General features: G+C 36.8%; 3 protein-coding genes across 3 annotated transcripts; 1 reads left to right on the top strand and 2 right to left on the bottom strand.

The window, feature by feature from the left end:
• Positions 1–83: 83 nt before the first annotated feature.
• LOC134663980 (hemolymph lipopolysaccharide-binding protein-like) lies at positions 84–4,955 on the bottom strand. Its single transcript, XM_063520537.1, has 5 exons — positions 4,903–4,955; positions 2,324–2,449; positions 806–946; positions 299–496; positions 84–100 (listed from the first exon to the last, which is right to left on the bottom strand). Exons 1-5 carry the CDS (start codon positions 4,940–4,942, stop codon positions 84–86), a joined length of 522 nt encoding a protein of 173 aa, XP_063376607.1. The 5' UTR covers positions 4,943–4,955.
• A 5,487-nt stretch (positions 4,956–10,442) lies between these two features.
• LOC134663979 (C-type lectin domain family 4 member E-like) lies at positions 10,443–14,178 on the top strand. Its single transcript, XM_063520536.1, has 6 exons — positions 10,443–10,470; positions 10,770–10,895; positions 11,920–12,060; positions 13,015–13,227; positions 13,542–13,802; positions 14,009–14,178. The coding sequence occupies exons 1-6, from the start codon at positions 10,443–10,445 to the stop codon at positions 14,176–14,178; spliced, it is 939 nt and encodes a 312-aa protein (XP_063376606.1).
• Positions 14,179–17,713: 3,535 nt separating this feature from the next.
• On the bottom strand, positions 17,714–22,672 carry LOC134663976 (collagenase-like). Its single transcript, XM_063520532.1, has 3 exons — positions 22,160–22,672; positions 18,672–18,808; positions 17,714–17,984 (listed from the first exon to the last, which is right to left on the bottom strand). Exons 1-3 carry the CDS (start codon positions 22,634–22,636, stop codon positions 17,714–17,716), a joined length of 885 nt encoding a protein of 294 aa, XP_063376602.1. The 5' UTR covers positions 22,637–22,672.
• Positions 22,673–23,184: the final 512 nt, after the last annotated feature.

Raw genomic sequence — 23,184 nt, 5'->3', positions numbered from 1 at the left:
TAGAGTTAGGGATCATATATAAGTGACATCCTAGAATTAGACTCCGTAGAATTTTATTAGACATCGGGCACTTGACTTGTACATCAGTAATTATGTTGTCCTAAACAAAGGACATTGGGGCTTACCCCGTCTACCTGACTAAGAGCCAGTTGCACCAATCACATTTGACAGACTGATCAACGTCAGCCGGTGCGCCCCGGCGCTTTACTATGAAACCTTTCATACATAAAAAATTAGCGAACTCTTTAACGATACGAAAAGTTTGGTGCAACCGACCCTAATAAAATGGAAAACTTACCTATATCAGTGGTAGGGCAATCAGAGGTGGTATTCATAACGCTACTTTCTTTTTTGCAGAAGTATGGATGTTTGTCGTTACAGCTGACATCAGCCACTTGACCGGCTCCGTTGAGGACTACACATTTCTGCTCCTCTTCATTATCATCATCAGGTTCATTCGGAGCCCAGTCGAGATTGATCTTTGATAAAGGCACTCCTGTAAGGAATGAGTTTGTTCCAAATTTAATAAAACTAGCTGGAGAGAATAGCATTGAAAACTACTATTGATAGTAAGGTAGTGTGGAGTAAGAGTAACACAGTTCTTTTTGCTCGGGGTAGGATAAACAGTATGAGGATTCCATTCCATACAAGTGTTTCTCTTACCCCCTTATCTAATCATATATAACAAGCTGAAACTCAATGATTATAAATTTACATTGTTCACAATTTATGCTTTAAAATGTACCTCATCTTTACATGCAGAAAAATAACATAAAATTGTGCTTAACCCTTCGTATTCACTTACCATCCAGCGAAGTAAAGTCAAGATCAAAGTTGAGAGCGTGTATCCCTGTAAACACATTCCGTGACGTCACCTTATGACGTATCATTTGAGTTAACATGGCTCGAGTTATAGCATCGGTCGAGGGAGAGGCGAGGACACCACCTGAAAAAAATAATTTGGTTTCAGAGAAATCCTTTGTTAGGAATTCCTGAGTTGTGAAAGTGTCTTTGTTTTTCTTTGCACCACCTATTACATATTCTTATTTCATTGTCTCCTCTACTCAAAGGTTGTCTGGAAGAGATTGCTCTTAAGCGATAAGACCGCCCGTTGTTACCTCTACCCAATTGTCTGTAACTTGATTCTGTACATGTATTGTAATGTAAACAGTGTTAGGTGTGCAATACAGCGTAGGTATTGTAATGTGTCTTTTTTTCGAGTTCCATCTTTTGTAAAATTAATATTCATTCCTACCCATATTCATAGCTCCTACTCATTTCCTCAAAGGTTAACTGGAAGAGATCCCATTCAGGGATAAGTTCGCCTTTGTTGTATTTAATTGACTCTGTAACTGTGCTTCTCGTGTTTATATTTCTATGTACAATAAATAAATAAATAAATAAATAATAAATATTATAGGACATTTTTACACAAATTGACTAAGCCCCACGGTAAGCTCAAGAAGGCTTGTGTTGTGGGTACTCAGACAACGATATATATAATATATAAATACTTAAATACATAGAAAACAACCATGACTCAGGAACAAATATCTGTATCATAATACAAATAAATGCCCTTACCAGGATTCGAACCCGGGACCATCGGCTTCATAGGCAGGGTCTCTACCCACTAGGCCAGACCGGTCGTCAAACAATAAAGTAAATAAATACATACATACATACATAATACATAATATTTATTTAATTTATCTTTAAACAAATAACAAACACTTATCTACTAAAATAAATGCATTTTCTGCTGTAGCAATAATAAAATGTAATTGCGTACCTAGGTACCTACCTGTTAGTGATTTACAAAATCATCCCATTTTCGAAGTTACCCCAATGCACCTTAGATTCTGGCTGCCGGAATTCAGGGAGTCGTATAATACTTACTGTGTAATGTTGAGGTGTTACCAGTGGGGAGACACTCCTGACGTCGGTCGAACTCGGCTCCGTTCGGCTCAGCATTGCTCCGAGCAATTGAAGGGATGTTTACAATAACAACATAACTGACTACACTGGTTGACACCTGAAACAATTAACAATGTTCTTAAAAAAGTGTCAACCGCTCTAAGCAGTTATGCTGTTTTTGTAAACATCCCTTCAATTATTAGGGTTAGCACTTGACTTCCTTTTGCTTGCACGACCACAGATAAGATAATCACTTTTAATTTTGACAACCCTAAATAGCCGAAAGGGATAGTGTCATATATTAGAAAGGGATAGCATGATTCGACCCTGAACCGCTGTCAAACTTCGGGTTTGTAGGAAGTGTCCTTTCTGTACGGTAGTACTATTATTTCTTCTGTGGTGTTACCTTCGAGTTGACAGCGAAGTCGAGCATCCGACCATACAGCGGGCACCATGTGCAGACGCAGCCATGCATCCGCTTCTTGCACGAACTCGTAGCCAGGATCAAGGACTGCAGCCACATGATGCTGGCCTGGAAAGTAATTTATTTAAGTATTAATTATTTCATTTAAAAGTATTTACCTACCGTAAATTGGCCCTACATACTTTGCACCAATATGAAATTCTGGAAAAAAAAAATCGTTTTGCACGTGAAGTATAAGGACCTTTTTTAGAGGACCCTTTTAAGGACCCTTTTAAAAATAAACTATTAGTTACTGACAAATATAAACATTAACACATTAATGACTTAAGAACCCGGACAATATCACTGGTAGAGAGCAAGACAGCACGAGTACTATGTACCTATTGTATCTTTAGGTTTTAAAAAAAAGAGTAAACTAAATTTACCCTCAAATGGCTTCTTAAACCATTTGAGGACTACATGATCAAAAAAAAGTTGAAGTCAGGTCGTTCAGTGACAGATCGAGGTGGTTTTGTATTTGGTTGGTTAATCAGTATATGTTATAACCATGAAGTTATATTGTTTAAACTGGAGCGATTTGTCACTTTTTTTGCCACACTAATTTGAACCTTATCACCGAGACAGAAAGTTGTTCGTACCAGACTAGAGAAAACGGTCCACATGAGATAGAAAACCCGAGCCCTGTGTCTCACTCGCACATGTTGCCAATGTTAAAAAGATACCATTGTGGTAGAAATTATATCAATATACTACTGAAATTCATTATCTTCTTATAATATTTTAATGCTATATTCCGATTACAGTTCTGATATCTTTTAAGTAATTTGTTAATTATTATGATGTTAATATTATTAACTGATTAAGCCAAGCATGTGTACAACAAAAAAAAACAGTAAATTGAATATGGTAGAAATTGTAGTAACTTGAATTTTAATTGGTATCCCCAACTTGATGACGTATTTTTCGTGTATTTACAAAATACGTAAATGGCGCCGCTTAGCATTTATTCATAAAATATTTTAAAAAATGGTTAAAACATGTTGTGTGTGGGGTTCTAGAAGTGAAAGCTACGCTGATTGTGGAATATCTTTTACAGGTTGGTCACAATTATTCAATGTTACGATAAAAATACAAGAATACATTGTCAAACTCATTAGGGTGACCATGATGTCGGTACGATTTAGATCGGTCTTACAGAATTATTATTACGTACTTAATGTAAAAATAAGTTTAGGTACCTAAATAGTATACTAATAAATAAATAAAGATAACTATACTTATTTCGGCATGTTTAATTATTCGGTTCACGTAATGAGAGCTAATAATTGCCAAAAATTAAATCCAAAGTCCTTAGACATTACAGACTCATATTTATACATAATATTTAATTAATTAAACGTTAATTCTAACTATTTATATATATGTAATCGATTCTATATAGGTTGAACACATATTTCCGTCCGTATACAACGGCGGCAAATTTGAAAATTTTGTTGCAATTACAGATCTACGATGACGCTTACGCTTAAAGAATAGCTAAAGTATGCAAAAGGGAAGTCATCACGTATATTAACACACCATGAGTATGATATTGATAGTGATAGGTATTTTGTTAAATTATGAAGAGCATAAATAGTGTAAGATGCCGGTTTACACGGTTAAATGTAAGTTTTTATTTCGTTGTGTGCTAATATTTTATCATTTTAGTCAATAATCAAGATAATTTCGTGTAAAAACATAAATTGTTACGCAACGCTAGGGCTTGACAACATGACTAGTATCCATAACCAGTCGGCATAGTAATAATAACTACAAAGTTATTTGCGAAACAAGTGTTAAAAGTAGGAATTAAATTCGCAATGAGTGGTGATTAATTAAAACACGACCGATGGCAGTGTTTTTGATCGATACGATTTGCGAATTACCTAGTTACCTAGTGCAACTACAACGTTTTACCCGACCCTGGATATCTGTCTCGCTCTCTCTTATAGCTGTGTCTTTGATGGACGTACGGCGGACCACCTTCCTCACAATCGACCATGATCGCATTGATCGCGATCCAATACGCTCATCCCATCTGTAATAGATTTTATAACGACTAAAAGCTTTTATAACGACTAAATTAAGTAAGGTTGTGTGAAGCGTTTTACAGAAGGGAAAATGACTATCCATCTCTTTTCTGGGGCAATTATACTAGCATAGGGAAAATACAGTATTATTCTCTCTGATTATGTGCGAATGAGAAAAGAACCTGGCCAAACTATATAATCCATCTTATGCTAATATCCCACATTCATGTGACTTATGGTCACCCTAATTAGAAAGAGATGCAGGGCTCAGGTTTAACCTCTCATGTGGACACACTTTTTGGCCAGTGTACACAATCCGGATTATTAATTCTAAATCCGTGGTTATATAACTACCCGAAAATATACAAATTGTTTGTTTACTTTTATTTGAATACCTAAAGATACAGAGTATAGGTACGGAGTAAAATATAAACAATTTCTCAAGTGGTGCATGTGAGCCTGACAATTATATTTTACTTTTAATTAACTTACCCACAGATAAAATAACACATAAAAATAAGAACTGTAACATGTTGACGCTATTGAATATGTATTGACACTATTTTATAAAATCTTCGCTTAATTACATTGGTGAGTATAAAGGTGACCTTTAACGCAGTTATCACATTGTTGTGTACAATTTTATTTCAATTTTGTACCTAACCCATATTCTTTATCAATTGAAGATTAGGCGAAGCTGGATATTCTGAAATAAGTGACAAACACAGAATGTGACGTCCTCTGAATGTCACGTCCTCAGAACCTGACCTTGCTCGAAAGTGACCTAAGAAAGTGACATACTCCGCCTAAAGCAACGAGTTATATATCGTATTGAAAAATATGGTGGTCATTTCGAAATTAAATTAAAAAAATTAAAGGATATGAAAATAATGCATTTTATTTATTTGAAACATCATGTTTCATAGTAACTGCTTAAGACCTACACAATCGATATCTAAATAGAAAGATTTATTTTTCAAAACGTCCGGGTTCGATTCCCGAGCTGAGTACACATTTTATTTAAGTGTAAGCATGCAGTTTGTTCGACTAATCGAACGATCGATTTGATGTTTGATCGATCGATGGTTGTTGTGACTAAAATCGATGACATGGTTCCTAAGATCGATTCGGATTCGGTTCGATGGATCGTCGTAGTATGTCTTATAGTTTCCGATTTTCCCATGCTGGCTGATCCAAAGGCGCCATTCTGTATAACTACTAATAACTCGATTAATATTTGTTGATTTATTTAAGTTAATTCTATGAATCAATACATAAGTACAAAGTTAAAGTAACTTTACTTGTGTAAGAAAACTATGTGTTTCAGGCTAAGAATCTTATACAGTCTATGAGTAAGTATTATGGCTCCTCTACACGATGGGCCAGCGCCGGCCACTCCAAGGGACGCATTTATGCGTTAGAGGGAGCAAGTGATATTGCTATCTCATTCTACCGCATGGCTGTGTCCCTTGGAGTGGCCGGCGCTGGCCAATCGTGTAGAGGAGCCACTAAATAAGTGACTGCACCTGCTTCAATTGGATACGGCATACGGCTAAAGAAAAGTGCGAACACTTAACCCCTCATACATTAATGTTCCCCTTACCCGCACAATACAAGGAAACACAGGCCTTAGCCATTATACAAGGCTGCGCGAGATTTATGGAGCACTGATACATAGATATAATTTATACAGCGTCGCCACTTGATAAAAAAACGCTCAATGATATGATGTAGACGGCACAGGTAAACGGGCCCCATCCTCTTAATCGTTATTTATAAGAATTAAAGAGAAGCTCTTGTCGGTGGAGTAATCACCAGTCATCCTTTTCAGAGACATTTTTGTGCCCTCATACGATGTGTGCCTGTTAACTTGACTGAGAGCTGTGATTTTTATTATTCTAGGTTTTCTGCTGCCTTCTCGTTACTTTTGTTTCAGATACAGAATAAAATACTTGATTGATTCTGATTCTGAGATACAATTAACTATTGCGTTCCCGCAAATTGTGTACCTATATGACAACAATAGATAGAAACTTAGGTAAATATGTATGATTCTTTTCCATCCATTCCTGTTGAATTAGTGATTTTCGTACAAAATATCAATCGATACAATAATAATATTATTATTTTCAGCTAAGAGTTTATTTTTAATCCAAGTTTATCAATAAAAACTCAATAATTATAAATAATAACGTGGTTATAAATTATAAATGCATTCGCTGCGTTTTATGTTCTGTAACGCCTTAACCCTACGTATTTTAAAGACGATACAGGGTTTATGCCAAGGTTGGCAAAGTAACTGTGTTGAAAGTATGGCCCCTATGATACTTAGGTTCCTGTAGAATCTCTTCAACACATAAAATTATAATTTATTAAATAACCAATTTAGCAGAATAGTTATTATTGACGCTTGACCTGCTATAGGTAATCATACTTTTATTGCAACAGTCGTATCATTAAAGCAAAACATAATTTAGCAACATTCGTATCATAACAGCAAAACATACCTAATTTAGCAACCAAGGTTAAAGATCAAGTGAATCACATGTAAAATTGTTAATACGAGTACATACTTATAGGTAACAAATACTATAGCATTCAGCATTGAAGTTCCGTTCTCTCATGGTATAATAATATACTCCGCCTGGTACTCTCTTCGCGTCTTTTCGTGGTCACGTGACTGACACAAGCCTACATCATCATACGACAGCGCTATATGATAATATGCGATAGCGCTATATAATATATATAGCGGCCATGTTATTGTGACTTGTGTCACTCTGGCAAGAGAAGACCATGTTTTATTAGACTATGCATTCTCTCAAGGTTAGGTACTCAAATTTCGCTGTAAGACCTACACCAAACTAACGTCTTTTGAGCGTCGGCGTCTAGTCAGCGCTATGGAGTGGGCTACGCTACGCTCGGGAGACGCTAAATAGTCTGGGGTGGCCCTGAATAAAATGTTTTTCCTGTGTACTAATTATAGTGTCCGGGACATTTAAGAGGTGTGTGCGGAACTGAAGCCTACAAGTAAAGGCACCTTCAGCACTTTAATTAAGTGTAGGTACCTAAAGAGTATACCAAGCCTACACTAGGGTACAGTTTGCTTGTTTGCTGATTTTTGTCATAAAACTCTTATATTGATTTGGTTAAGAACTCTACTTCTTAGTAGAAGCTTAATTTCTAGTTTAAACATAATAATCTAATCCGTAAACGTATTAGGCAAGCCGGGGCTAATTTGGCTTACATATTTCTTTTACAACTTTGCTCAAACGTCCAAAAACAGGCAAGCCGGTGGGAAACGGCTTTTATGGACGCGCCGCCACTGGTACCTACATAATCTTGTGCGACTTTGACGAACATAAAAACACTTCAAACAACTACTGACCGATAAAACAATTGCTATATAAAAGGAATGATAACCGTTTTTAAGGTTCACTCGTTAAGAGTGTATCTGAACGTTAATATGTCTCGATTAGTATTATTGTGCTGTGTTTTATTTGTGGGTAAGTTTTTATTGATACACTATATTTAAAGTTTATGTTAAATCTATTTTTTGCAATTCAACCTCGTAAGACCCAAGTAAATTTTTGCGCTTTTGAATTTGGAACTTTCTTTTATTTCTATAAGAGTTCAAAACTCGAATTTAATTTGTACCTACTTGTACAAGTACGCGGGGACTTACGAGGATAAAATATATTTAGTTTTACCAAAGAGAATAGATAGTATAGAGGGCTATTGCCAAAGTAAATTTTGTAGTCACGGTACATTTACTGCCATCTATCGACACACGATTAAAATGTATAAATTAATCAAAATAATATGTTTACGGATAAATGATTTTGAATTTTTATTGTTCCATACTGACCCATGTTCTTTCACTGATATGTGTTAAAATTGTTAAATATCAAACGGTGTCGTCAACGCCATCTAGCCGAGAATAGGCCAAAGGTGTGTGCGCCATCTATTCGAGAATGACTTTTTCTTGATTTCCGAGGCACGTTTGTTTCTTAGACTATTTATCTTATACGGAGTTATATATATCGCTGGTTTTACTTACCTACGTACTTGGCTAGCGCAAAATAAGTTTTGGCCTGCAACACAAGAGCACGCCACTTTGCTCGGTCAAGAGCGGCGGTATCAAACCAGCTTTTGCCATTGCGATCATCTTTATCCGTCACTCTAATGATGTCTTAGTTAGAGTAAAAGAGAAAGATACGGTCCGCAATTTACGAACCTTGGTGTTCACGGTAGGCCCTCAGGTGTCAACAGTGACAGTTTTTCAACCAGGGGGCCGATTTTTGAATTTCGATCGCTCGATTTCGTCACTCGAAAATCGGTGGAAAACGGCCAAATGTTTATTTTTGAAATACGAGCTATCGAAATTTGGAATCTCGTGGTATTGACCACTCAATTTCAATTCTATTAGTAGAATTTAAATGCCTAGTAGTGGAGATTATTATTTAACATTGTCACACCTGTCACCGTGGTGAAATAGGGGCCAATGTTACTGTTGGTGTTGGCAGACACGGTTATACAGGGCGTCCCACGGCTATGCCACATGGAGGGAAAGTACCTTGAATATGATGGAACATTTTACTGAAAGAAGACATTATTTTTCTCAAACATGCAATGAAATATTGATGTTATGTTCCTTATAATAGGCTGCGAAGTATGACGTTTCAGGTGCGGCTAGGACAAAAGGTCGTTAATGGAATTTCATACACATCTTGCAGGCCTAGGCCGGCAAAGTCCTCTTTTTTAATTTTCATTTCACAGATATTTGTGACACAGCATCGTGGCATTCATCCATTAAAAAAAACTAGAGGCAGTTATTGCTTTATGGTTCGTAATGACACTGCCACTACGCCTATAAAAAAAAACAAAAAACAATGTTTGCTATAATTTGCAGTTTTATTTGTATAAAATCAACATGAACTTAATAAATAATACATTCTATAATTTTAAATTATAAATTTAACTACACAAATAAAAATCTTTAAAATATTTCATCTAAACGTTAGCGGTAAAAAGGTCTACTCAAACACGCGTAATGATTTTTTTAAATTGTTATGGAGGTAAAGTTGAAAAATATTCATTCTGCTTTATTGGATTTATGGTGCCTTGTTGATTTTTTGACTTTAATATGAGTTCCGACGAAATAATGAAATTAATATTAATTGTAATCGTATGTGTTGGAATCAGTTGGAATTGGCAGCGTAAGCAGAATTGATTTTAAATAACTTGCTGCCTCTGCCGCTAAGTCAAAGACGAAGTATGTATATGGTTGCTTATGGCAATTTTATTCTTTGAGAAACTAAGAAAAATGGCTTACAGTTTATTAGAAACAGTTTTGTGGCATATTTTAAATGAATGTAACTACAAATTCGTCAACACTGTGGAAATTATACTTATTTACTCCATGCATAAAGCAACGATGTATGTGAAACATGATATCAACATGAAAGACTATGTAAACCTTTGTGACGAAAACGACAGTCAGACGGATACAAGGCGAAAAAATCAAAGATACATGAAAATATACGGGTAGTAAAAATACACGACTCGTGTAAAACATACGCGTGATAATGATATAGGTACGTGTTGGTTATATTTTGGGTGTAGTTTACTTTTAGTTTTTTCTATAAATAAAACTTGGGTTTCGTGGATTTTTTATTTTATTTATTTCATTGCATGTTTGAGAAAAGCACTATACATACCTCGGCGGGAAATGGGGTTGCCCGCGCTCAGACCTATCCCGCCTCGCTTCGCTCGGCCGTCTATATGTCTTCGGCCGGCAACCCCTTTTGTCCCGGCCTCTGTAGTAATGTACTATTAATTTAAAAAACAATTTAAACTGCATTGTTTACACGACAACGGTTTCACTCACTTGAATTTTTAGTCGCTATTGGCGACATGTTTCGGGCCCGTCAGGCACAGCTGCAACCAGTGCACGAGTTGCAGTCGCCGCGAGCACTCGAGCCTGAGGAAGGACCCCCGACGGGCCCGAAACATGTCGCCAATAGCGACTAATGCGAAAGCGACTAGCGAAACAGTCAAGTGAGTGAAACCGTTGTCGTATAAACAATTTAAAATATATCTCACGAAAGTTTAATATCGATTAAACTGCATTCATAGATTTTTAAATAATTACCTACATGGTTAAACCGGGAATCGAACCCGAAAAAAAATACCCTGTAGCTTTATCAAGTTTATCCCACCTATCGAAAGGCTTAATCTTATGGTTTATTTTTTGCTAAATAACATAGTGTTAGAAATAAAAAGAAGACCATGAATTTTAGTTCGAATCGCCCTCTTGGTCAAAGGTCTTGGTAAATATATTTGGTTGGTTATTCCAGGCCACCAGTATGTAGATGGCGTGCTGGATCACAGCTACGAGTATGTGCCTGAGGCGGACGCGTGGCTGCGCCTGCACATCGTGCCCGCTAAATGGAAGAACGCGTTCCGCCGATGCCAGCTTGAAGGTAGGTACCATGGTATAATAATACACTCCGCCTGGTACTCCCTTCCCGACTTCCCTCTCTGACACAACGTCATAATGCGACAGCGCTATATGATAATATGCGATAGCGCTATATATAGCGGCCATGTTATTGTGACGTAGACTTGTGTCACTCTGGGAAGAGAAGACCATGTTTTACTAGACTATGGAAGCTAAGAACAATTTGACAAGTTTTTTATTCCATAATCTGTCAAATGACGAAGGTCAGGAAGGTCAGTCACTAGCCCAGGTGACGATCATTTGCGCTTCGCCATCGAATCGCTTTGTGAATTCACTCTTCTATATTAATGTGACAGTGACAGTTGCGTTTCGTTCGCTACGGAGCGATAGCGATTGGCATGTTGTCTACTGGGCCAGTAGTGGATGGAAGAACGAGTTTCGTCGATGCCAGCTCGAAGGTAAGATCCTGCTAGCAAGCACAATTTGACAAGTTTTGGAGAGAAATGACGAAGATCACTGGTCGATGGAGTCATTAAAATTAGATTCAACCAAAATGGAAAATTACTAATACATGTTTGCGCAAACCTGCGAACCACGTACACACTATGTTTTTTTGGTTACAGTACATGCAACGGTTACGGTTACGGCTCGCTAATGAGTATCCAGCTTTAGAATCTGTGAAGACATTGACAATTTGGACGTAGTTATGCACAAACGTTCCAACCTACAAGTCATCCGAAATTGAGTCAGGTCTCTTCTTTCAGAACCAATCAGGTCTCCTCTTTAGACATATTACATCATATGCGCACTAAGGTACCAGCATTTTTATTGACATCCAAACACGATGCCAATACACTCTGTCCTGATCACAAAAATACATACCTATATCCTATGTTAACTGTCTGTAGCGCAAGTATCCATGGTCATGGCTTATCAGGATATACCTAAATTTAAACATTTAATAAACCGGCCAGTGTGCAGCGTACTTGAGCTCTAAGGGTCACCACACAGTTTTTACAAAGTTCCAATTTTATCTTTTGTTTCAGGCGGAGTTTTAGCCTCTCCTTCTTCCCATGCCCTGGCGAAAGCCATGCTGGCCATCATGACGGAATACAAGGTCAACTCGCGCAGTGTGTTCACCGGCATCAATGCCCTCGTCTCTGAGGGTGACTACATTTCGCTGGATGGTGAGTAGTTAAAATACGGGGAAATCCAGTTACTTTTTTCAACACTGCCGGGCATTAAGCAATTTTGCTTTGACTCTTCATGAGGCTTTTACCCAGTAGTGGGACACCGTATAGGCTTATATCATCATCATCATCTTCATGAGGTCTTATTGAACTTTTTGCACATTTTAATTTTTACAATGGAATAGTAGCATTCGAAACTGATTTATTTATTATGTGTTTGTCGGGATACAAGCACCAAGATTGATCAATTAATAGTTATTTGTTTTACAAGGGGGCAAAGTTGTTGTTTAACCGCTCGTGCTAATATTGATACCCGAGCAAGCGAAAGATTCCAAAATTGAACCACGAGCATAGCGAGTGGTTCGAGAATGGAATCTTGAGCGTTGCGAGGGTTTTAAAGCACGAAGGTTAAACAAAATTTGCCCCCGAGTGAAACACAAAATTTTTCACCACACCAACCCGAAGCAAATATTAAATGTAAAATATCAAACAAAATCAAACCAAATCAAATCCAAATGAATGTTTTTTAATATTTATCATCCAAAATCATCATTTAAAAGTCAATTCTACCAGCAAACATAAGAAAACAACTCAAAATTTGCATTTGATTACTTTGCCTCACATGTGAATAAAATGCAACTTTGCTATCAGTTTTTGAAGTGCAAAGTAAGCCTTTCCGAGCTGGTGTGGTGAAAAATACTATTTTTGTTCTTAATCTATAGATCAGAACTCCATTTAAACGGTAATGAAACCTTTGTTATAAACTTACCCCTTAATCATTTATCAATCTTGTATAAACCTGTGTTTACTTTTGTCTCTTTCTAGCAAACAGAATTGTCAAAGTAATCAACAGGAAGAAACGATTATCAAATGTTTGTTATAATTGAATCAATATCTGAGGCATGCTGGTTTCCAAATAAGATTATTACAGTAATTACCTTTAATTTTCAGGGGTTCCTCTACATGACATCCATCTAGACTGGGCCCAGGGCGAACCTTCCGCTCAGGACGATCCGAACGACCCAGACGAGAATGAGAGGTGCGTGGTGCTGAACGGATCAGGGGAAGCATCTGACGTGAGCTGCAACACCAAGCACCCTTACTTTTGCCGTAAAGAGAACTCCTCTATGGCTAACTACCAAGACTGTCACACTAGTGCTGTTGGTAAGACGTGAATTGCAGGATATGTATTTATATTGACTGGACTAAGGACATAACGAAAATGAGAACAGATGCTTGATGCTGAAGCGGGGCACCAAGTGTAACATTAACCTGACATTTATTTTGAATCGCTTTTATTTTCCTTCTCGTATTGTGCCCTTTAAAGGGTTAATGGTGCTAGTTTTACCAATGATCAAATAGACCAATTGAATTGAATTTCAACGTGAAGTACAACTTCCATGCAATAGTCTAAAGATTTTCAACAAGTGCTTTCTGAGATTCAAAAAATTACTACATAGCTCTGATAACTGTTACAGGTTACCACTATGAACCCCGAACATCCAGCTGTTACAAGTTCCACTCCAACGCTAAAATGTGGAACGAAGCCGCCAAAGTGTGCCATGCTGAGGGAGGTCATCTTGCCATCGTCAACAGTGATGTGGAGGCTGAAGTGCTAAAGGAAATTTTCGCGAAGAATCCCGCAAAAACTGTTACAGGGGCAAAACATGACGACGTTGCCATTGTTGGTTTCTGGAAATGGGGTGATAATATAGATGGCGATTGGCTGACTATTTATGGTAAGATTGTGAATTTATTCCTCCTGTTATCCCTCATTATGTCCCTAATGAGCTCGCAGAAAAATTCTCCATTTGCCGCGATCTTGAGCGGCTACTTCTAGCTCTTTCCAGCCGAGTCCAGCTGAGCAAGTCTCCTTCTCAACTGATAGTACCTACAAGGTCTCCCCGACCGTATTATATACTTTTATTATTTTATTACTTACCAGGGCAACCGATCTCCGAGGCTGGGTTCGCCAAGTGGGGTAAGGGCCAGCCCAACAACTATAACGGCGTCCAGCACTGGGGTTCCATACAACGCACTGGCCTGTTCGATGACATCACGGACTACGATCGGGAACCATTCTTCTGCGAAATAAATCTTGAAAAGAAATATTGATTTTCGGGGAAATATATATAAGTAGGTATATATTTCATTTTAGTTAATTTTCAACGATCAGGAACCATTCTTCTGTAGATTCGGAAGAATTGGTAATGTTTCTTGGGAAAAAAATCGCATAATTGAAAGCAGCAGGAGTTGCTAAGCGGGCCAGGTGTTCAAAATGATCTTGACGCGACTTTATTGTTAAGAGAATAAAAGCGTGTCAAGGTAATTTTGGTCACCTCGCCCGCTTAGAAACTTCTGCTGCTAACTGTACCTACATTATTATTTATAAAGTTAGTTTTAAATGACTAGAGATTTATTCTTCTATGAGTATTTTCCTTAAACTTTTAAAACAGCTTACCGTAAAAAAATCGCAGTAGTTGTTTCCTGTTCTTAATTTTGGATGTATTCGATTTAATACAGTGTGCAATATCGCAGTTTGTTTATTTCTGATAAGTACTTATCTATTTACTCATTCCCACTACATATCCAATTACCTACAAATTACTATTCTATATTTATATAAAACGGGATAATCTTGTAAACAAAGGTGAAATTCCCTTGCAATTTTCTTAGGATTTATTTAAAATATTACCCGAAAAATTGCCTGAAAAATATTTTAGTTCCAGAGCATTGTCAAGTTCTTTCAAAGAAATATTATAGTTCGGTTTTTTTAGCATTATAAAGAACTTGGAAGAAGGTAAGCGATTTTGGCATGTCTTTTAATTGAAAAACGCTTATTAAAAATCAGTAATTATCATTTATGAAAGCAGAAGAATATAAATGATCGTATTAGATTCATAATTGTTACATATTTGCCGTAACTTATTTTTAAAATGTGTTTTTCAATTAAAAGACACATCAAGACTGTTTACCTTATTTCTAATGCTAAAAAAAACGAACTATAGATCAAGATCAAAAGATAAGCCTCATTGGGTTAACGAAGGCATTCTTACAAAAACATAAGTACACAAAATATCAACACAATCTGTTCGACAAGATTTTTTCAACCAACCGTAAACAACATAACTTAAAACAATATCATAACAAATCACATAAAAGTGAGTTATTAAAAATTTACTATCCTCTCTCAATACTCCGTCATAGGTACGTTAAATATTGGTCTACAAAAACCCCGTAATTACACCAAACGGGCAAATAAACGGTCAAAATATCCCCATAATACATTTTCCATAAACCACGTTGAAGGAAGTTCAGTTTTATTTGTATGTAACGTAGATTGCTTTTCGTTTGTAGAGTGTTGTCCAAAAATGGGTGCTGTTGAATGGACAATACATGGGCGCCGAGAATTGTTCGAATATTAAAAATCATTCGAGCATTATTGAATTGCTCTTTGCTATTAATTTAGGGTGTGGTGGCAGTGACGGCGGTGCGATAAACGAATACATTGTTTCCACTTCGTATTGTTTCTCTAATTTGCGTGAATCTAAGCTATTTACACAATGTTATTTCATCATCAAATTCTATACTAGAGTTAGACCAAGAATAGTCTGCAGCGATTTACATAGCACACACAGTGCAAGTGTTATTTCAAACGTCAAACTTCTATGAAATGAATATAAATAATAATAAATAACACTTGCACTGCGTGGGCTATCAAAATAACTGCAGACTTATCTTGGTCTAACTCTTTTTTCCACGAAGTTTTCTTTTTACAGATAAAAATGTTACAGTGTTTAGTCTATAATTACCAATGCTGAAGCCTAATGAAGATTAGGGGGGTACTCTCTTGAATCTCTTCGCAGATGTTACTATGCAGGTTTTCTCACTGTTGTATCTTACATGATATCACAAAATTGGACATAAGATCAAAGGCGAAGGAGAAATTACGCCACTGCGGGACTCCAATCTAAAAATAAATTTTGTCCTCTAGTCGCCCAGAGGCCTATAAAAAGGTCTCCCGGACGCTAGTGTGGGGTCTAATATGTTGCGCGAGCAAGCTGCCAACTCCTTGGTCACCAGTGAAGTCGATCAGTCTTCTGTCAATAGATTAATTAATTTATATAATTCTTACAGCCACATACAAAGAGCAACACTTTTAACTGTCTATCGGTGGACCTTATGCCTTTTGTAATAAGGTTTATAAACTGTCAATTAACAGTGCACTGTGTGGTTGATGGTAGGTGGTACATACATAACCGCTAGAACTGGGCCGCAACCCGCGCATGCTATTGTGAAGTACGTGGAGTGGTTCCGTTCAAAATGATAATGGTTTTTAAAGGCATTGTAGGTGCGGATTTTTGCAAATTGTTATGTGGGCCGAAATCTCTCAATTATTTAATAGCTTATTTCACTTTTAATGTATATTCCTGCATCATTTTATGTGTACAGTCAGCAGCAGAAGTTGCTAAGCGGCCCAGGTGTTCAAAATGATCTTGACGCGACTTTGTTGTTAAGAGAATAAGAGCGTGTCAAGGTAATTTTGAACACACTTCGCCCGCTAATGTATATCCGTTTTTAGGGTTCCGTACCTCAAAAGGACAAAACGGAACCCTTATAGGATCAGTCGTGCTTCTATCTGTCCGTCACAGCCTATTTTCTTGGAAATTTTCTAGAAATGGTGACATAAAATTAAAAGCTCAATTAATAGAAATATTATAGGGCAAAATAAAATAAAATAAAATAAAATAAATAAATAAATAAAATCTTCCACAAAGCAAAAAAATAGTCCAAAAGTAAGCTCAATAAGACTTGCGTTATGGCTACTAAATGACGATATTAAATGTATTATTATAGTAAAAAAAAGAAAACATCGATAATTTAGGAACAAATATTTGTGATTAACAAACATATCGGATAGGACCAAATGGAGGGAAGCATTATTCCAGCAGTGGGACACACTTAAAGGCTAAAAATTAAAACAAAACACAAATAAATGCCCTTACCAGGATCCTCCTTAGTGGTCGCATCAGCAGGAACTTTTTCGAAAACTAGGACAAATTATTAACCTAGACTTCCAGCGTAGCCGCGAACGGTGATCGGTGTAAAGGCTTTGGCCGCTCTACTTTGGAAATAATGCAATTAAATATTTCCACTAGCTATATTTTCCAAGGCTTGAAGTTTGTAAAGGAATTCTTTGAAATAGTTTGAGCTAGCTCGTTAGCGTCCACCCTATTTATGCTTTAGTTAAATATAAGGATCAAAGTAATGAAGACATAGAATGTCAAGGAATGCAATTTGTATGAAAATGTAGCGATAGGTGGTAAAAGCAATTCTTGGATATTTATTTTACAAGGGGCAAAGTTGTTATTTATCTCCTCGTGATATTGATCCCATCAAAAACAAATGTGAAATGAGAGTCAAGTTCAATATTAAGAATATGCGTCGTTATTGACTTCGCCGAAAAAGTAACTGAGATCTATATGTAAGTTCTAGTTTCCTTGGGATGTAATTAAAGTTCAGGATTAGACTTGACTTATGTTTTATGTTAATTTTTCACAGAGCAGACGAAATTAAAAAAAACTACACTACTGGTTTAGGTTTTATTTACATGACGTATTTAATATAATTCGGCGAGTGTATATCATTGTTATCCATATTTCATCTTCTTTGCCTTCTTATTTTCATTAATAGTGTTGTTACAGTTACAATTACAGTTACAGTTGCAGTTATCAGGCAAACCTCTCTTACTGTTTTTATCAAATTGACAGAACATATTTTTTGCAGTTTTATCTATCCAGTCATAGAAATACGTGACGTTGGTGTAAATAAGAGTTTTGTTGGAATAGTTCCTTTTAAAGAAGGAGGCGAGACCGATCTGTATATGTTTCTGTATCACAAGCGCGCTGCCGGAGTCTCCTCTGCAAAATAGAGGTAGGTAACAATATAAAAGAGTCCAAGCTAATTTTTCACCGACTTGAAAAGAACAAAGTGAGGCAGCGTCATAATAAACGTCATAATTTTATAGAAATTGGACTTAACACACTTTGTCATTACAGAGTTATTTTGGTCGTAACTATATATAAAATTCAGTAACCGTTATAAAATTCTATTGAAAAGATGGTACCTAGATTGGGATATCTTTTTCTTGCTCCATATTTTTTAGAACGCCATTTCAACAGTCGGGTTTTTAACCCCCGACGCAAAAAGTAGGGTGTTATTTGTTATAGTTCGTTTTTTTAGCATTAGAAAGAACTTCGCAGAAGTAAGCTTGTGGTTCCAAATCCGGCACTTTTAGCGGTAATAATTTGAAGTAAATGGTATGTATTGACCATGCTACATTAGATAATTCAATAATTATTAACAATTAAAGAGCATGATAAAAAGTGCACGCTTGCTTCTGTGGAGTTCTTTCTAATGCTAAAAAAAACGAACTATAGATCAATGTTTGTCTGTCTGTCTGTCTATCTGTGGCATAGTAGCTCTCAAACGGTTTAGCCGAATTGGTTGGTTGCATTTTATTCAATGAGCGAGAATTTTAGCGACTGTTCTTAGACATGTTTTGTCAAAATGATGGTTAAATTTTTACATTATGTATTGGAGCTTACCGTTGAGGATGACTCCCATCCGGATTGTATCCGCAGATGGTCCCGGGGGGTATTCCTGGCAGTTTCTTTAAACACTCCTCATTACTCATAATCACTTGGCTTGTAAACTTGAGAAGATCTGTCTTTGTGTTCTGGTCCTGAAGTATAAAATGAATTTTAAAACCCTTCTTTATTTTAAACATAAATTTTAAAAGCCTTTATTTATTTAATTTACTGGTGTGTTACTGGCGCAGAAGCGCTGGTGGCCTAGCGGTAAGCGCGCGCGACTTTCAATCCGGAGGTCGCGGGTTCAAACCCCGGCTCGTACCAATGAGTTTTTCGGAACTTATGTACGAAATATCATTTGATATTTACCAGTCGCTTTTCGGTAAAGTAAAACATCGTGAGGAAACCGGACTAATCCCAATAAGGCCTAGTTTCCCCTCTGGGTTGGAAGGTCAGATGGCAGTCGCTTTCGTAAAAACTTGTGCCTACGTCAAATCATGGGATTAGTTGTCAAGCGGACCCCAGGCTCCCATGAGCCGTGGCAAAATGCCGGGATAACGCCAGATTATTCTTCTACAATTGAGTGGACACCCATTTGATGTCAATATTGTGCAGGTGTATGCCCCAACAACAGAAAAAGCGAAGATAAACCCAGATCTCCTTGAAATTTTTTATGAAGAATTGGAGACGGTTCTTAGCTCACTTAAATCTCAACAAGTAACCATAGTGCTGGGAGACATGAATGCGAAGATAGGTAAAGGCTCGGTTGGAAAACATGTAGGTAATTACGGACTAGGAGAAAGAAATTGGACGGGGGACAGGTTAGTGCAATTTTGCATAGAGAAAGATCTTGTTGTGACGAATACTTGGTTTCATCATCCACCTAGACGTTTATACACCTGGACCTCGCCTAAGCACAATTCAGAAAATATTGTTCGTAACCAAATCGATTACGTACTTATTCCAACAAGATTCCGAAATTCTATACTGAACGCTAAGACCTTCCCAGGTGCAGATGTTGGCTCTGACCACAATCCCTTAGTGGTAAAACTGAACTTAAAGCTTAAAATACCAAAAAAAGACAAGGATAACCCTTTTAGAAAGATAGCTATTGATCAACTTAAAGATAGAAAAACTAGAACCAAAGTGATGGATGACTATAACAATGAACTTAAGAAAATTTTAAATGTAGAAGACATGAACACGAAAGAAATCTGGGATAAGTTTAAGGATACTACAATTACAGTCAGCAAAGATATCCTGGGTTACCGGAAAAAAGAAACTAAATGCCCGTGGATAACACAAGAAATATTAAACTTAATGGATGAAAGAAGACGGTACAAGGAAACAGATAAAGTAAAATACAGAATCATAGATAATAAAATTAGATCATTAATCAGATGTGAAAGGGATAAGTGGCTAGAATCGAAATGCGTGGAGATAGAGGAGCTAGAACTTAAACACGATAGCTTTAACTTGCATAAAAAAGTAAAAGATTTCACTAACACTGGACGCAAACATCTTACCGGTAAATTGACAAATTCCGAAAATAAGTTATTAACGGATATTGATGAGCAAAGAGCAGAATGGGTAAATTATATTAAGATACTTTTCAATGACACAAGATTAGAGCCTGGGAATAACCCTGACGAATATGAGGGTCCCCCAATTGTAGAGCAAGAAGTAAAAAGAGCCATCAAAATGCTCAAAAGCGGAAAAGCTGTAGGACCAGATAATTTGCATGGAGAATTACTTCAATTATTGGATGAATTTGGAACTAACATTTTGGTAACTTTGTTTAATAAAATATATGATACGGGAGACCTTCCAGACGATTGGCTTAAGTCCTCTTGCCAATCCCCAAGAAACCTAACGCTAAAATGTGCAGTGAATATAGATTAATTAGTGTAATGAGCCACGTATTAAAAGTTTTCCTTAAAGTATTACACTACAGAACATTTAGTAAGATAGATAGCTGCATCAGCGAAACTCAATTTGGCTTTAGAAACGGTCTAGGAACAAGAGAGGCTCTGCTAGCAATCCAGGTACTGATACAAAATTGTTTGGAACATCAAAAAGACGTGTTTTTGTGCTTTATCGATTTCGAAAAGGCATTCGACACCGTAAATCACCAGCAACTAATGGATTTTATTTATCAAACAGATATTGACAGCAAAGACGCTAGAATTATTAAAAATTTGTACTGGAATCAAACTGCCCACATCAAAGTCGGAAATATAGCCACCGAAGACTTAGAAATACTAAAAGGAGTCCGCCAAGGATGTATTTTATCCCCAAGCCTTTTCAACTTATTTTCAGAACGTATCTTCTCAGAAGCCTTTGAGGGGATTGATGTGGGCATTAAATGTAATGGGAAGTATATTAATAATTTAAGATATGCAGACGATACCGTCCTGCTAGCTAATAGTCCTGAAGAACTACAACATCTATTAAATCGTTTAGACTCCAAAATAAATTATTACAAGTTGAAAATTAACATTAGCAAAACTAAATTTATGGTAGTAAGCAAATCTAATACAACTCCACACATTTTAAGATTAAATAATACACCATTAGAAAAGGTACAAAAGTACAGGTATCTGGGCTGCTGGCTGAACGAGAACTGGGATATGGAGCAGGAAATACGTGTCAGGATAGAGATTGCGCGAAATGCCTTTATAAAAATGCAGTCTATTTACTCCAACAAGGATATCAACCTAAAGCTTCGTTGGAGACTTGTGAAGTGCTATGTACTATCAGTACTTTTCTATGGCTGCGAAACGTGGACTCTTAATAAAGCTATGGAAAAGAAAATAGAAGCATTCGAAATGTGGCTATAAAGGCGTATGTTAAAAATCTCCTGGACTGATAGAGTTACGAATGTGGAAGTACTTAAAAGAATGAACAAAAAGTTAGAGGTTTTGATCACAGTAAAGAGAAGGAAAATATCTTATTTGGGACACATATACAGAAATGACAAATATAATATACTACAGTTAATATTGGAGGGAAAAATTGATGGCAAGAGGGGAAGGGGAAGAAGGAGGGTCAACTGGCTTGACAACATAAAAAAATGGACGAACATGGATAACGCAGCCACGCTGGCAAGAATGGCTAAGAGCAGGAGAGAGATGGCAAAGGTGGTCGCCGACGTCCGTTAGGGCATGGCAAATAAAGAAGAAGAAGAAAGAAGAAGAAAACTTTTAAGATCCCGGAGTTCTAGAAACACATTATTAATCATTATCATAATCATCATCATCATCTCAGCCATAAGACGTCCACAGAGCTGAACATAGGCCTCCCCCAGGGGGGGGGTGAATGCCATAATCGCGACGCTTGGCAGGCGGGTTGGCGATCGCAGTCGAGTACACCGAATTTGAGGGACGCTGCTGCCCGTCCACCGGTGGCCTTGGACGTAGTTTAAGGACATACCCGGGTCCATCATAATCATAATCATTTATTTGTCGCAAACCATTAAAATTAATACTAAGTATAATACTTACGTCTATCCATCCCCAACCCGCAATCTCAGCTATTTTGTACTGCGGCACATTTCTCATCAAGCTAATCTTCTGCACACCTTTACCAAACTTCAGGTTCTCTTTAAGTACCAACATAGCTATATCGTTGGAGAAGTTCTTGTGGATGTACTGTTCATGAACTTGAAAACCAACAACTTCGTATTTGTCTCCTTTATACTTTTTAACGCTTCCTGTATAAGCCTTTATGGAAAAATTTTGTTTATTTGTACATGTATGGAGACAGTGTGCAGCGGTTAGAAGTATCGCTTGATTTATTATAGAAGCGCCACAATAAGTAGCACCAACTTTTTTACATTTTATATGAAGAAAGGCCACGTGTGGGAAATCTTCTATGATGGAATAATTCCCTCCTACTATGAAACCGTCCATGTGTAGTCTAGTTTTTTCTGCTGTTAATAATTGTAATAAACATAAACATGTTGATATTCTGAGTAACATTTGTAATGTTATTATCAATTTGGTTGTGATGCAGAGTATACGCGTCAATAAGAAGTGATTTAATTCGCGTATACTTAAAATCATAGTTTTACGACCATCTGTAATTAAGTACGTTTAATTAGATTTGATTGGGAGTGTAAAATATACTGATTATAATTAATCTGAAACGCTCTTATTTAATATCTTTCCTAATCGATCTCCTGTGGCTTATACTTGACATGAAGCAATCAAAAATCAAGGATCCTAGGATTATTAAGTGTTAGCAAAAAAAAAACATTTTTAGTACAAGCTTTTATCGCTGACTGTACTTTTCTCTCCGAGAGCAACTAATACTCATCGAGACAAGTTTAAGAACCCCAAACATTATTAGTTTGCGTTGTTTTATCAGAGAGTTCCCATGACCATATAATATCATAATAATGCAATTGTATAATGTTATGTTTCAAAAATTTCACTTCAATCGGAAATCGGGAAGCGGGTCATATTTAGTTTCCAAGATTTGATCTACACTAACATAGGTACATAAATTCTGACAAGACCAGTTTACA

Source organism: Cydia fagiglandana, chromosome 4, assembly GCF_963556715.1.
Source record: "Cydia fagiglandana chromosome 4, ilCydFagi1.1, whole genome shotgun sequence".
Classification (NCBI taxonomy): Eukaryota; Metazoa; Arthropoda; class Insecta; order Lepidoptera; family Tortricidae; genus Cydia; species Cydia fagiglandana.
This window is presented reverse-complemented; position numbering and strand designations above follow the sequence as displayed.

Excerpts from the sequence above, each read along its gene's own strand:
- LOC134663980 (XM_063520537.1), bottom strand. The coding sequence starts at position 4,942 with ATGTTACAGTTCTTATTTTTATGTGTTATTTTATCTGTGG. Across the intron at positions 947-2,323 it reads ACTTCGCTGTCAACTCGAAG|GTGGTGTCCTCGCCTCTCCC; the intron begins GTAACACCACAG and ends TATTTTTTTCAG. Across the intron at positions 497-805 it reads TGACTTTACTTCGCTGGATG|GAGTGCCTTTATCAAAGATC; the intron begins GTAAGTGAATAC and ends CATTCCTTACAG.
- LOC134663979 (XM_063520536.1), top strand. The coding sequence starts at position 10,443 with ATGCGAAAGCGACTAGCGAAACAGTCAA. Across the intron at positions 10,896-11,919 it reads CCGCCGATGCCAGCTTGAAG|GCGGAGTTTTAGCCTCTCCT; the intron begins GTAGGTACCATG and ends CTTTTGTTTCAG. Across the intron at positions 13,803-14,008 it reads CGATTGGCTGACTATTTATG|GGCAACCGATCTCCGAGGCT; the intron begins GTAAGATTGTGA and ends ATTACTTACCAG.
- LOC134663976 (XM_063520532.1), bottom strand. The coding sequence starts at position 22,636 with ATGTTACTCAGAATATCAACATGTTTATGTTTATTACAATTATTAACA. Across the intron at positions 18,809-22,159 it reads CGGGTTGGGGATGGATAGAC|GACCAGAACACAAAGACAGA; the intron begins GTAAGTATTATA and ends TTTATACTTCAG. Across the intron at positions 17,985-18,671 it reads GATGGGAGTCATCCTCAACG|AGGAGACTCCGGCAGCGCGC; the intron begins GTAAGCTCCAAT and ends TCTATTTTGCAG.